This window comes from Monodelphis domestica, chromosome 2 (genome assembly GCF_027887165.1).
Source record: "Monodelphis domestica isolate mMonDom1 chromosome 2, mMonDom1.pri, whole genome shotgun sequence".
Lineage (NCBI taxonomy): Eukaryota > Metazoa > Chordata > Mammalia > Didelphimorphia > Didelphidae > Monodelphis > Monodelphis domestica.
The window spans coordinates 299,888,155-299,903,537 of record NC_077228.1 but is presented as its reverse complement, the minus strand read 5'-3'; the positions used below and the strand labels follow the sequence as shown (position 1 = coordinate 299,903,537).

At 39.3% G+C, this 15,383-nt stretch overlaps 1 protein-coding gene across 1 annotated transcript in view; it reads left to right on the top strand.

Moving 5' to 3' along the window:
- Positions 1-15,383, top strand: part of MCM3 (minichromosome maintenance complex component 3) — a 33,211-nt gene that overhangs the window by 4,750 nt on the left and 13,078 nt on the right. The window contains exons 3-9 of the mRNA XM_001363989.4: positions 2,046-2,254; positions 2,658-2,788; positions 4,342-4,580; positions 5,330-5,438; positions 11,195-11,348; positions 13,413-13,544; positions 14,637-14,845. Coding sequence (XP_001364026.2) covers positions 2,046-2,254; positions 2,658-2,788; positions 4,342-4,580; positions 5,330-5,438; positions 11,195-11,348; positions 13,413-13,544; positions 14,637-14,845 — 1,183 coding nt within the window. The remainder of the gene's footprint in view (positions 1-2,045; positions 2,255-2,657; positions 2,789-4,341; positions 4,581-5,329; positions 5,439-11,194; positions 11,349-13,412; positions 13,545-14,636; positions 14,846-15,383) is intronic.

Sequence of the window (15,383 nt, the reverse complement as noted above, 5' to 3'; positions counted from 1 at the left end):
CAAGAATAGGATTTTGGTTTTCTAGAGTCACTGAGTCATTGATTTACCATTCAGCGGGCTTCTTTTTGTGGGGGGCTGCTAGGTGGGACAGTGGATAGAGCACTAGCCTTGGAATCAGGAAGACTCATCTTCCCAAATTCAGATTTGTCCTCAGACACCTACCAGAGGTGTGGAGCCCTGGGCAAGTCATTTACATCCTGTTAGCTTCAGTTTCTTCATCTGTAAAATGAGCTGGAGAAGGAAATGACAAATCACTCTTGTATCTTTGCTGAGAAAACCAAATTGGGGTCATGTGTGGTATTTCCTGTCCTTTCCCCTCCCCCCTTTTTTTTCTTTTTCTCACCTTCAGTTCTTTTTAGAATGTATTTCAGTTTCTATAATGATTGAAACATTAATGGGTTCTGGCTATTTTATAGAAATACTAGGGAATTGATCAGGGCAAACAGGGGACACCTAGGTAGGTCAGTGGTAGAATGGCAGGTTTCAGATCTGGACTCAGACACTTCCTAGCTTTGTGACCCTGATTAAGTAAGTCATTTAATCCTGCTTGCTTATTTCCTTGCCCCTTCTGTTTTAGAGCTATTATTAAGACAGAAAGAAAGGGTTAAATAATTAAACAAAATCTGTTGGATTGAAATGGAATAAAGTTTTTCTAGTTTTCAGGAGACAATATTAAAAAGCTTTTGTCCATAAGCCCCTGGCAATTGTGGGGAACCTAGGAAACCTTTGAGCACTAAAGTTCAGAGGAAGCTTCTATTCATGCTCAATTTTTCTTTTTCTTTTCTGTTTTTTTTAAATTTTATTTAGTCAATTTAGAACATTTTTCCCTGGTTCCAAGAATCATATTCTTTCCCTCCCCTCCCCCTACCTTTTCCCTCATGTGTCCTTGATCAAGACCTATTTCCATGTTGTTGATGTTTGTACTAGGGTGATCATTTAGAGTCTACATCCCCAATCATAACCCCATTGACCCATGTAATCAAGCAGTTGTTTTTCTTCTGTGTTTCTACTCCCACAGTTCTTCCTCTGAATGTGGATAGTGTTCTTTCTTGTAAATCCCTTTGAATTGTTCTGGATCACTTCATTGCCACTAATGGAGAAATCCATTATATTCAATTGTGCCACAGTGTATCAGTCTCTGTGTACAATGTTCTGGTTCTGCTCCTTTCACTCTGCATCACTTCCTGGAGGTTGTTCCAGTTCCTATGGAATTCCTCCATTTTATTATTCCTTTGAACACAATAGTATTTCATCACCAACATATACTACAATTTGTTCAGCCAGTCCCCAGTTGGAGGGCATCCCCTCATTTTCTAATTTTTTGCCCATGTTCAATTTTTCATTATCTGACTCTTTATTCTAGTTGGTGGGATGAATGGGATTGGAGGAAGTCCTTGAAAGATAGTAGAGTGTATAGGTAGATAGAGAATATTGCCTTTGGAGTCAAGGAGGCTTGGGTTCAAATTTCACATCAGCTATTTAATATCTGTGTGGCCCTAGGTGAGTGACTCGACTTCTTTGGGCCTCTGTAAGTCACTCATAATATAGTGTGTTTGGACTGGGTGACCTCTAAATTAAATATAAATAAAATAAAATATGATTTATAATATAAATAATTTATATCTAAATTAGATATAAAGGTATAATTTAAGTTATTCAATTCTTATATAAATATATGGATATTTCATATCTATTTCAATCCACCTATAAATATGAATTATATTATGCTACATGACCTTTTAGTTATAAATTCTTGATCTAGTTCTGATCTTTTGGGTTCTATTTGAATCAGTATTTTTTTTTAAACTCTTACCTTCTGTCTTAGAATCCATACTGTGTATTGGCTCCAAGGCAGAAGAACAGTAAGGGCTGGGCAGTAGGAGTTAAGTGACTTGCCCCAGGGTCACGCAGCTAGGAAGCATCTAAGGCTAGATGTGATTCCAGGACCTCCTGTCTCTAGACCTAACTACCCCCAGAATCAGTATTTTTTTAGGGAGATTGCTCCTCTCTCAGTTACATTTTTTTTCTTCTTGTCCCATTTGCAGGCTCCTTAACAATGCCTTTGATGAACTCCTGGCCTTCCAGCGTGCCCTAAAGGACTTTGTGGCCTCCATTGATGCCACCTATGCGAAGCAGTATGAAGAATTCTACATTGGTCTGGAGGGCAGCTTTGGTTCCAAGCATGTTTCTCCTCGGACCCTCACCTCCTGCTTCCTCAGTTGCATCGTCTGTGTAGAGGGCATCGTCACCAAATGTGAGGGGGCCAGATGGCATTGTCAGAATAGAGGGCACTAGCTGGGCACTCTTGGAATAAATTGAAGGCTTAAATTAAAGGCTTATGCCCTGGGGAAAGCTTAATTAGGCAGCTTGAGGATGCAAAATTTTGAAGACTTAGAACAGAGCAGTGAAAATGATTGGGATTAACTCCAGCTTGAATAATAGGGTAAGAAGCCACATTTTAAAAACTTTAGAGGGAGAGCCACTTTCTTTGGTCTGCTTTCTCTCATCTCCTTGGGAGCTGGTTCTTGGGGTAGAAGAGGAAGGGAGGAAGTCTTGAGGTTGGGTTGGGAAGAGGAAGCCATCCTACATGTAAAGGAGTTGAATTTCCCATCCATCTCATCTAGTGTATTGGTCTTACACACCTTCTCTCCTTCCAGGTTCCCTGATTCGACCCAAGGTTGTCCGTAGTGTTCACTACTGCCCTGCCACCAAGAAGACCCTGGAGAGGAACTACACAGATCTCACCTCACTGGTGGCCTTTCCTTCCAGCTCTGTCTACCCCACCAAGGTAAAGGGACTGAGTGGATAGTCCCTCCTTAAGAGGGAAGGTCAGAGTCGTCCATCCCTTCTCATCAGATGTGCTTGGGGGTATCAGAGAGGCAGTGTATCATGTAGAGAAAGCTAGACTTTGAGGTTCAAGCCTCTCTTCCTGAACACATACTGCCTGGGTGACCCTGAGCAAGCCAATTGCCTCTTGGTGTCCTTGGGCAACTCTTAAAGAGGATGAATTATAAGGTGTAGAGCATGGGTGATGTGTTTAGGTTGACATTTTTCTCCTTAGGAGCTTCTTTTCCTAATGGAATCACAGGGCTGAGAAAAAAAAGAGAGGAAGGAAGAGGAAGAGAGAAAGAAAAAAGAAAAAGGAGAAAATAGAAAAAGAAAGAGAAATATTTGGGTTTTGATTTCTAGAAATTGACTGGAGGGCAAAAAGGAGCCTACCCAGAGGATAATGGACTGCTGGACACACTTTGAGCCTAGAACATGGATGTTTTTTTATATAGAACTTTTTTGTTCTTTCTGGTTTACTGAATGCTGAGTTACCGATTTCCATTGTTTCTGATTTTCCTTGTCTTATTAATCTTTGTCTCTATTTTTAAATAAGTACCAAATAATTTTGATTGCTGTTGCTTTATTATATAGTTGAGGTCTGAAAGTGCTTTTCCTTCTTAATTTCTACTTTTTTTCCCCCTTTATTTCCCTTAGTATCCTAGATCCTTTATACCTCCAGATAAGTTGTTAGATTATTTTTATCAAGTTCTACACAGGAGCCTTCCCTTTGATAGTTTGGTAAAACATTACATGGAGTGAGGGAATAGGCATATTAAGCCCCTTTTATGTGCCAGGCACTATATTAAGCATTTCACAAATATTATCTCTTTTGATCCTCACAACAGCTTCAGAAGTAGGGGCTATTATCATCCCCATTTTATAGATGGGGATTTTGTAGATTTTAAAAATGAAACTAAGGCAACCAGAAGTTAAATGGCTCACTTAGTCACAGATAGTTTCTGAGGCTGAATTTGAATTTAGGTCTTCCTGACTTTAGGTCTAGGACTCTATCCACTCCATGACCTAGCTACCTGTGGTATAGTTGTACATTTATTTTGGTAATGTTGTTATTTTTATTATAATATTATATCATGCGTGGGCATTGAATGTTCCTCCATTACTTATTTCTTGAAGGAGCACTTTATAATTGAATCTGGACAGGATTTGATGTTCTTTGTTTTATTCATTTTGTAGATATTTTGGATGCATTTTCCCTTTCTATTATCACCTCTTGAAAATGCTGTTGTTTTTTGTGGGTTTATTTTGTAGCCAGCAACTTCCGAAGCTTTTTAATTGTCTCAATTAGCATTGTTTTTCTACTTTGGTCAGGCTGCTTGTATTAATTATGCTTATATTAATTATGCAATTTATAAACACATGGGATAGGGTGAAAAAAAATGGTAGCATTTTTCCCCCGTAGGGGGAGGCAGTTAGATTTAGATGACCTGATAATTTAATTCTGGCTATCTGGGAATAAGGGTAAGTAAATATGTCTTTGCCTTTATTTTCTAGGATGAAGAGAATAATCCTTTGGAGACAGAGTATGGTCTTTCAGTGTATAAAGACCACCAGACCATCACCATCCAGGAAATGCCTGAAAAGGCCCCTGCCGGCCAGCTGCCCCGCTCTGTGGATGTCATCCTGGATGATGACCTTGTAGACAAAGTGAAGCCTGGTGACCGGATCCAGGTAGTGGGGACTTACCGTTGTCTTCCAGGAAAGAAAGGAGGATACACCTCGGGCACATTCAGGTAAAGCAGTTGTGGAGACTGAGAACATTGGAGCAAGTGGCAGTCTGCTTTTTGTCCTCTTTTTCCCCAATCTTGTGATAATATCTCCCTGGTAGGAGACCTGGCTCTTCTTGTCAATCCTTGACCCCGTGTCTGACATTTGGGAGGATTTCTTGAGCTCAAAGGACAGAGAAAAACCACCAGCCAGAGAGGAAACCAAACTTAGAGCCATTAATTAATGCACATTCATCCTCAGGGTTGTGTGACAAGTTACTGAGCAAAGTCTTTTCAGTTAATCCATCAGTTAATCATAAACATTTATTAAGTGGCTACTATGTGCCGGGGCAGTACAAAAAAAGAGGCAAAACACAATCCCTGCCCTTACTAGCTATGTGATCCTGGGGAAGTCACTTAATCTTTTTTTGCCTCAGTTTCCTTATCTGTCAAATGAACTGGAGAAGGAAATGGCAGATCACTCCAGTATCATTGCCAAGAAAATCCCCAAATGGGTCCCGGAGAGTCAGACACGACTGAAATAGGTGAACACACTCAATACTGAGGCAGGATTTGGACCTTGCTCTTACTGGCTCCAAATCCAGCATCATGCACTTCATGCTCCCTGAAATTGGGATGGTTTTTGGCAGTTTGCTATATGGAGGCATGAAGCTGCCATCTTCTCCCCAGGAGTACTGCTGATGGAAAAGAGGATGCTGCTGAATGCTCAGCACTGATGAATAGTGTCCCTCCAACCATCCATCCTCTTCCTCTAGGACTATCCTGATTGCCTGCAATGTGAAGCTGATGAGCAAGGAGGTTCAGCCTATGTTTTCTGCTGAAGATGTCGCCAAGATTAAGAAGTTTAGCAAGACCCGCTCCAAGGTAGGAGAGAGCTTTGGGATAGACTTAAGTGTTTTGGAAGGCAGAGGAAGTTTTTAGGAAGACTTTGGGGGTGGGAGTTCTCTGGGAATTGGAGGAGCTGGCTCCATTTTTCTCTCTGGTTTTAATCTTTTCCTCTAAGGAATAGACTTACTCTTCCTTTTATGGAGATAGTTACCATTTGCTTAATTTGGGGGAAACTAGTGGAATATAGGCTAGGTAGGTGATGGAATAAAGTTTAAGACATGCCATGAGTCTAGAAAAAGCACATCAGGGCTTTCTTTGTGTATATTTTTTTTTGAAGGATAAGTGAAAAAAGTTCTTACCCAATTGCAAACTTATTGTTTTTTTGAAAAGACTGTCTTAAAATTTTTAATTGTTTTTCATTGAATACAAATAAGAAGTATCGAATTGAGAATGGAAAATATTTATATTTTGGTAGAAAATATGGAGGCAGTTAGGTGACTCCTGTGGAAATGGAAAAGGAACAGGGTCTAGAAAACATGAATTAAAATCTGACTCCAGACACTAGCTGTGTAACCCTGGGCAGGTCACTTAAACCTTGTTTGTCTCTGCTTCCTCATCTGTCAAATGAACTGGAGAAGGAAATGGCAAACAACTCCAATATTTTGACCAAGAAAACCCCAAAAGATGTCATGAAGAGTTGAACAACAGACAATACATAACTTTTGTAAATTTTCTTTTTCTTCCACCCCCCCTTTTTTTTTAACTAGACCTGTTATTTCCTTAGTTTAGGAGTTCCTGGTGAGGAGCCCCTTGGTATCTGGAGTTTGTGCTTCCTCCTGAGGTTGTTTTGTGGTCCTAATGAGATGGTTTAAATGTCTTTGGACTCCTAAAGTGCTATGTAAATGCTAGCTATTATATTTACTAGATTGGGCTGCTCTTTCTTGGCCATTCATTGCCACTGAGAGTTGCCTGGAGGCAATGAGTAGGTATTTGAATTGCCCAGGGTCATTCAGCTAATTTGTGACAGTCTGTACTTGAGTCTGGGACTTTCTCCAAGGCCTTCATTTATCTGATCTTGGTCCCTTTTTTCTTTTTTCCTTCCATTTCAATGACCTTGGTTTTTTTCCTTCTCCTATAGTCAAAATCCCCACCCTTAGCTTACTAGAAGACTTTATTTTAATTCAGGTGCCCAGGATTAGTAATTGAAAAAAAACAAAGGCAGAAAAACTGTATAAAAAATTTTAATGGCTGGCTAAAAATTCTGTTTTCCTAAGCCCTGTGAAATCTTGAAGCAATTTGTCCAATCTTTCTAGTTCTGAGAAATGTTCCACAACACAACATTGTGTTGTGCCAAATGTTAGCTCCTGCCTCAGGCTTTGTCCAGAGTTCTTGCTTATGACAAGTGTCTGGTGTAAAGGATAATTTAGCATTGTGACCTAAACTATGTTAATTATTTGGTTGCCATGTATATCCCAAATATAAAAGAAATATAACCAAGTCAGCTGGAAATTTATGGTGATTTAATTGATATAGTGGAAAGAAATTAAGAAGAAAGAAGGAAAAGGGTGTAGGATTCCTCCCGCCTGGCTAGTGCCAGGAGGAAGACCAGAGGCTCTAGGAAGATAAGGTTTTGAAGAGTAAGGAGGAAAGAATCAGCCTGAACTCCAAAGGGCTCAGCTAAGATGCCTGAACCTGAATCAGCTCAAGGGCAAACTCACTGCCAAACCCAGAATAGCTGCCACCATGCCAAGATGTTGGAACGCTTAGCACACTGCCAGCCAGAGTCGCCTCTCCGGGGAAAAAGAGAAAGAGAGCAAGTGATGTGCCTTATATAGACAGTTTTATATCACTTTCCTGCATCTCATCTGTATCAATGATAGCTTAGCTTGACTTAGGACAGCCCAGGGGTCTGTCCGCTTTTTCTGCACATGTCTATTGAAGGCCATTTTCTCAGAAAATTAAATCTTTGAGTATGGTGCAGACATGCCTGATCTTGTTAAACTAAGTAGGGTGGAGAAATGTAGAGTTCCCAAGACTTGATTCTGTTAAACCAAGTATCTCCATTGTTACTAATCAGGAAATGGCTAAATCTAAAGTACAGCCTGAGTAGGGTGGAGCAGTTTTAAAATTCACACTGGGCAGGAGCAGAGATTCTCTTTGTTTCATGAATACTCTTTAGTTAGCAATGCTGGCCACCCTGATAGGCCTGAGAAAAGTCATAAAGTGTACCGGTATGTTTGGATAAGAAATACTTGTTAAATTGGCTTGCTATTATGTGTGATTTTCAACTTAATGCAAAGGATCTTGGGACATATTGTTTATGTAAAACAACCACTGAATTCTGTCCTCCTTCGTTTATGTTATGACCTTGTCCTAAAGGCCGCTTGGTGGTGGCCCATTGGATAAAATGACAGGCTCCAAGTCAGGAAGACTCATTTTCATGATTTCAAATCTGGCCTCAGACTTTACTAGCTGTATAACCCTGGGTCAGTCACTTAACCCTGTTGGTCTCGGTTTCCTTATCTGTAAAATGAGCTGGAGAAGGAATGGCAAACCACTGCACTGTCTTTGCCAAGAAAACCCCAAATAGGGTCAGGAAGAGTTGGGACACAACTGAAATGACTAACCAACAGAGTCCATATTCCTTTGTATTTTACTATTTTTGTGACATAATAGTATCCATTGCATCCTTGATAGACTAAAAATCATTTAGTTATTCTTCAGTCATTGGACTAATAGGTTCCCTCCCTCCCCCCTGGAATGAAGTGGATTTGAATATTTTTGTAAAGATTAAATATATTTTTAAAAATTTGATAAAATCCTTGGCATCTAGTTCTTAGCAGCATGGCATTTGGGGATCCAAATATATGAAAAATTTAGCAATTTTCCTTGCATGATGCTAAATTGCTCTCCAAAAAGCTTTTCTTAATTTATACTTCTACTGACAATGTGAAAGTGCCTATTTCCCTGATGGGTTGCCAATATTAACATTTTATAATTCAGCTGCTTTTGCCAGTTTGTGCTTGATAGAATGTGGTATCCAAGCTATTTTAATTAATTTTCTGATCCCAAGAGAATTTGAGTAACTTTTCTCATGGGTTATTAGCAATTTTGCTTTCCTCTTTGAGTTATTGAATTATTATATAGTTACATTATTATATCATTGAATTATTCATGTTTTTGACCATTTTGCTGGATCTTAGATTTGCAGTTAGATGGGGCCTTAAAGGTCAAGTTCCTCTCATTTTATAGATGAGGAAACTGAAACTTTAGAAAAATGAAGTCATATAGCTAGTAAGTATCTGAACATTCTAATGGGCAATGGCTCTTCTTAAAAGATTTGAATGCCAAAATGATTATTGTAAAAGTTCTTCTCCCTCCATCTATTTCTTTCTTTCTTTTTTTTTAACTGTTAATGTCTTAGTAACAATTCTGAGATAGAAGGCCATAGATAGGACAGGCAAATGGGATTAAGTGGGTTGCCCAGAGTCACACAGCAAGGAAGTATCTGAGACTAGATTTGAACCTAGGACTGCCCATATCTAGTCCTGGCGCTCTATCTACTGTGCCAGCTAGCTATCCCCTTATGCTCTTTTTATTTTGGAAACATCACTTGTTTGTTACACAGAATTCTTTTATTTTGGCATATTCAGCTCCATCAATTTCGTTTCAGGCAGCCAATAAAAACTTATCAGTCACTTAATATGTACCAGGCACTAATTATTCTGTGAAGTATGGATAAATGTCCAAAGGACATATTCCTTCCTAATTAGGCTTTTCTGATTAAGAATATATTTTTCCCTCACCACATTTGGGAGAGATGTGCTTCTCCTTTTTCTTTCAAGTTTGTAGATCTTGAATCAAATTAGTTTTTATCATAATAGAAGTTATGTTGAGTGTCTTTAATCTCATTTTTTGCTATTCTGTTTTCAGGTTTTATCAAAAATTTTAGTGGCATAATGATTCCTTTCTCTAATGTTTTCAGGCCTGAGTTTAATAATCACCATTTATGCTAGTTTCCATTTCTGGATTCTCTGTTCAGTTAAAGTGATTTTTTTTTATAGTTTTTATAGTATATTTTAAAATCGAGGATGAGGTCCTCTTTGATTGAAAAAAAAAGTCCTTTTTAAAAAAATTATTTAAGTGTAGGCATTTAATAAATAGAAAAGTAGTCATCTAACATTTGCCCAATAAATGTGGATCACACTGTCACAAATCAAAACATAAGGAACATACATGGCTGGACATCACAGTGTGGAAGAGCAACTCTACTTTTGATGCTACAGAATTGCTGCTTCTTTGATATTGCCTTTGTACCATCACCCATGCTCATGTTGTCACCCCTGCTTCTTCCTTATCAGAAGAGTAGACACTGCCAGATTATATTCCCTTAGTTAAAAGCCAGAGATATTTTGATAGTAATCATTTTTTTCCCTTGACCAACAAAAGGCCTTCTCTTTAGAATCTTTGTCTTTGTTTGGCTTTTCATATTTTAAAGGAAATAATATAGTTGTTCTAAATTATATGTTTTTTTCCCACATTAATTTTATGTTCTTAAAAATCTTATGTTCTTTCTTAGAACTAATGCTAAATATTGGTTCCATGGCAGAAGAGCAGTAAGGGCTAGGCAATAGTGGTTAAATGACTTGGTCAGGGTCACACAGCTAGGAAGTATTATCCAAAGCTAGATTTGAATTCCTCTTTCCAGACCTGGCACTCTATCCACTGAGCTACCTAGCTGCCCCTGCCTCATTGAATCTTACAAAGAAGCCCATTGATATTTTGAAAAGTACTGATGCATTGCTATTTAAAATTGCCTATTTAATTATTTAACTTTGCTAAATTATTGGTTGTCCTTTCATTTTTAAGACAGGAAGGATAAGGTTTACCTTCTGTTTATACTGCATCCATTTGTAAAAGGAGACTTCCATTGACTTAATGTCTTTGTGTTGGAAAGTAACATGCTTTCTTCTGTCAGCTGGAATGAATAGCTAAGAGAGGTTATGGATTTCTTTTAGAAATCTTTCCCAGAGATCTTTAGTAGGATTAGGGGGGTGGTTTGCCTGAAGATATGGAGAGAGATGAAATTAGTTAAGCTCTCAATGTCCCTACAATTTCTAGACTTCTTCTGAGACTCTTATTAAAGTTACTCTAACATTATTTCCTTGAATTTTATGTGAATTTTTTGGAAATGGGTTGGCACATGAAGAGAAGACCTCATCTCTTGGTCTTTTGCCATAGAAATTCTGGTCTGTGCATTTGATTTTAGGGCAGAAGACTGAGGCCAGGAACCATTTGTAAATTTATTTTTCTTTAAACAGCTAGCTCAACAACACCAAGGAACCAAAAAGTATTCAATAAAATGTATCATCAATTTCAAGCATTTATTATGTGTCTCCTGTGAGTTTTCTATTATTTAGTCATTTTCAGTCATGTCCTGCTCATTGTGACTCCATTTGGGGTTTTCTTAGCAAAGATACTGGAGTAGCTTGCCATTTTCTTCTCCTACTCATTGGAAAAAAATGAGGAAACTGAGGCCAACAATATTAAGTACTTTGCCTTGGGTCACATAGTAAGTCTGTGGCTAGATATTAATTCAGGAATATTACTCTTCTTAACTCCTGCCTCTGTACTCCATCCCCTGCCGCCATCTTGCTATTCCTTACTGGGTGCTACGAGCCAGTGTTACAAAGCTAAAAATGACCAAGTCCTTGTGTTCAAGGAGATTACATTCTATTAGTAATTTTGTGTTTTTTGTTTATTTTCTCCCACTCTATGTGTGTCTCCCCTAGGATATCTTTGATCAGTTATCTAGGTCACTGGCTCCCAGCATTCATGGACATGAGTACATCAAGAAAGCCATCCTGTGCATGCTCCTCGGAGGAGTGGAGAAGGTCCTAGAGAACGGAAGCCGCATCCGTGGAGACATCAATGTTCTTTTGATAGGTAAAGGATCATTTTACATTCTTTGAGCATAATGTGCTAGGTTCCCAGAACAGGGAGCTTTTGCAGTTCTTAGATTCGTGATGGATGATGCTCTACACCAACCTTAACTTTTTTTCCACTTAAGGAGTTTTCCCCTTCAACTCCCAAGAGATTGATGCTTTATTACTCTTCTACCCACAGTTTTCTTAGTATTCTGAGATTTTATTATTTCTTATTACATATTGTTTATTATATATGATTTACTATTTTATTAAGTGGGATAGGATAGGAGATAGCTCTGGAAGGGACCTTAGAAATCTAGTCTTTCTGTTATTTTGTAGGCAAGGAAAAGAAGCCCTAGAGGGTGAAGTGACAGGTTCAAAATCACACAGGTAGTAGAGTAATAATACTAGCATTTATGTAATGCTTTAAGAGTTGCCAACCTCTTTATAAATATTTTCTCATTTGATCCTCCCAACCATCTTGAAAGGGACTTGTTTTTATCTTTTAAAATATTTTAATTAAAAAATATTTATTATTTATCATTTTACAGATGGAGAAATTGAGGAAGTCAGAAATAAACTAACTTGCCCAGGATCCTACAGCTAATAAATGTTTTTTAAAAGATCAGATTTGAGCTGGATTAGGGAGTCAGGAAGACACTGTTTCAAATCCCACCTCTGATATGAAGTTGTAGATAGAGAAGTTAACATCTTCTAGCTAGCTAATGCAGAAGGTTGGGAAACACAAATAAGAATACATAATAGCATTAAATTAAACAGGGTAGGGACGGGGGAAAGGAGTGGTGAGAGACTTGCCTGTAGGGTAAGAACCGAGCCTGGCTGAGCTGAGACCCAGCCTTAGGCAGCTCTCAGCCCTTTCCTTGGGTGTCTCTGCCGTTCCCCAGACCAGGCTTTGATAAATAGACCCGTCCTGGGCTCGCAGGCCAGAAGGAGCAATGAGGTGGCTGCATGGTGAGCTTGGCCAGCGAGATGCCCTTCTAGAGGCGAGAGTCTGTGATTCAGTGGAAATAAGCAGCTAGGAGAGATGGAGTGTCAGTGATGGGGAGAGCTGTGGGCCAGCCTCATCTTGTGGATGGGAATTGCAAGGATTAGGTTTATGGTGGCCACGTCTGCCTTCTACCAACTGCTAGGATGATCACACAGAGAATCCCTAAAATTAGGTCTGATTGGTCCTGGGAGAGGTCCTATGAGAATCTAATGAGAGAATGTGTTAGTGACTGTGGTGTTTAGGGGACTGACATTTCTAAGGTACAGATGGAAGAAAGGGGACATCGTTGGGTCCTAGGGTTATTTTGTTTTAAAAATAGATTTTTATGGTTAGCTTTTGTTTTTATATCCTCTTTATTTCCTCCTCTGCCCTCAAGCGACAGGGCAGCTATGTGACTCAGGAGATGGAGTGGTGGGCTTGGGGTTAGGAAGACCTGCGTGGAGACACTTCTTATATCTGTGACCCTGGGCAAGTTGCTTAACTCTTTGCCTCAGTTTCCCCATCTGTAAAATGAACTGGAGAAGGAAATGGCAAACCACTCTAGTGTCTTTGCCAAGAAAATCTCAAATGGCATTAGGAAAAGGCAGACATGACTGAACTATAAACAATAAAACCTAGAACTCTCCTTCATAACAGATTTTTTTTTTAAAGAAGAGAAAACCATAAAGAAAAAACTAATTCAGACATTGGAAAAATCTTCTTTTATAGGCAATTTCAATAGTTGTGATCTCTACTTTTGCAGAAGAGCAAGGGGAAGTGTCTTATAACTCTCCTTTGGGGGTCTATTTTGTTCTGTATAATTTTGCAACATTCTTTTTTTTTAACCCTTACTTTCCATTTTGGAATCAATACAAGTATCAGCTGAAGAGTTGTAAGGGTTAGGCAATAGGAGTTAAGTGACACAGCTAGGAAGTGTCTGAGGCCAGATTTGAACTTAGGACTTCCTGTGTCTAGCCCTGGCTCTCAATCCACTGAGCCACTCAGCTGTGAGCCCATCATCTCCCTTCCCCCCACCCCCATAAGATTGTATTTTAAAGGTCCTCTGGGACTCTGCTCATCCTGTTCTTATTTCAGGAGATCCATCAGTTGCCAAATCTCAGCTCCTCCGTTACGTGCTCTGCACAGCTCCCCGGGCGATCCCCACCACCGGCCGAGGTTCTTCTGGGGTGGGTCTGACCGCCGCTGTCACCACTGACCAAGAGACAGGTGAGGCCTGGGTGCAGAAAACAAGGGGTCAGGGAGGCTCAGGGGAGTTGAAGGGTTGATCTTTTATGTGGGAAGAGGACTAAGAGAGAAGGCTGAATAGGCAGATTTGAATTCAGTCATGGTACCATTGCAATCGATGAATTAGTTTTATCTTCAGAATGGAATATTTGTTGGAAGAGGACTATTTTTTTTTAAAAACATCCTAACATTAAAATTTTATTTTTTATTTTAAGAACAAATTTATAAATGAGTTTTCTGAAATTATAAAATCCAGATTATCTCCCTCCCTTCTTCCCTTCCCATTCCTGAAACTGGACCAGGACTCTTGGAAAAAGATTTTGAACAGCTTTTGGAGGAAGCTTGTCAGGCAAGGGATATGCTAAGAAAATGGAAGAGGGAGAAAATATTGGTGGAACAGACTTATAGACTAGGAAAGCAAGCCAGATGAGAGAAAAGAATTGGTTTGGGATTTTAACTACACCTGTGACTTCATGAATATTTTCTACCCTTGCAGACGGTCACCTGCTTTGCCACCTATAGTCTTAGAGAATTGCTTGGGGACTTAAGTTAAATAGGATATCAGACTACATTTATAGGAAGATTTTGCTCTCAAATGGTCTCTCCTTTAGAATTTTGAATACATTATTTTTGGTCATGCAAAATCCTTTTCTTTTTGTGGGATCAGATTTTAGATTTTTCCCCAATAACTTTTCATTTATTAGACAATGTTTTTACTTTTGTATCAAGATAGTTAACTGATGAGAAAAAGATAATTTTTACCCTCGATTCTTTCTCTTCATTCCTCCCATTTTTTCCTAATTTTAAAATGATCTTTAGGTTCTTGACGATGATGGAGTGAAAATCTCAGGATGTCAACCATGTGGAACTAGAGTCCTTTCCAAATGGGATAATGAAAATAATGTTAAAATAGAAAGGAAGGGCTTAGACTTTTGCTGGGAAACTCTTTTGTTGTTGAAGGACTCCCATGATCTTGTCTAAGGAAAGCCACCCTTGTTTCCAGGTGTTTCCTGTCCTCCGTGACTCATCTAAAGCTTGGGGCTTGCTTTTCTCTCCTTCTTTTCCTCTGTCTAGGGGAACGCCGCCTGGAAGCAGGGGCCATGGTGCTGGCTGACCGAGGGGTCGTCTGCATTGACGAGTTTGACAAGATGTCCGACATTGACCGTACAGCCATCCACGAGGTGATGGAGCAAGGCAGGGTCACGATCTCTAAGGCTGGCATCCATGCTCGTCTGAATGCCCGATGCAGCGTGCTGGCGGCTGCCAACCCCGTCTATGGCAGGGTGAGTGGGAAGATCTCAGGTCAGCTTAGGTTAGAGAGAAGAGGAAAAAGGAAGTGAGTGGGCTATGTATTACGTGCCCTACAAGTGCCGTCTCATCCCAGTTTCAGAATTACTCTGGGAGCTAGGGCCTGTTATCCTCATTTTATAGTTGAGGAAACTGAGGCAAGCACAGGTTATATGACTTGCTGTGGATCCTAGCCTCATTCATTTACTATCCATTTGACAGTGGGCAAGTCACTTAACTGCTACCTGCCTCTGTTTCCTTATCTGTAAAATGGGGATAATAATAGCACCTACTTCTCAGGGTTGTTGTGATGGATCAAATGAGAGAATATTTATAAAATGCTTTTCAAACCTTAAGAGTGCTATATAAATGGTAGCTATTATTGGTGCTATTATCTAGGCCAAAAATATGGTAGGTGGGTTTAGAGCCCTGAACTCAAAAAGTAATATTACCTGATTTCTAAGATTTGCCATTTTTATTGATTGATTTTATTTTTTAAACCCTAACCTTCCACCTTAGAATCAATACTATGTA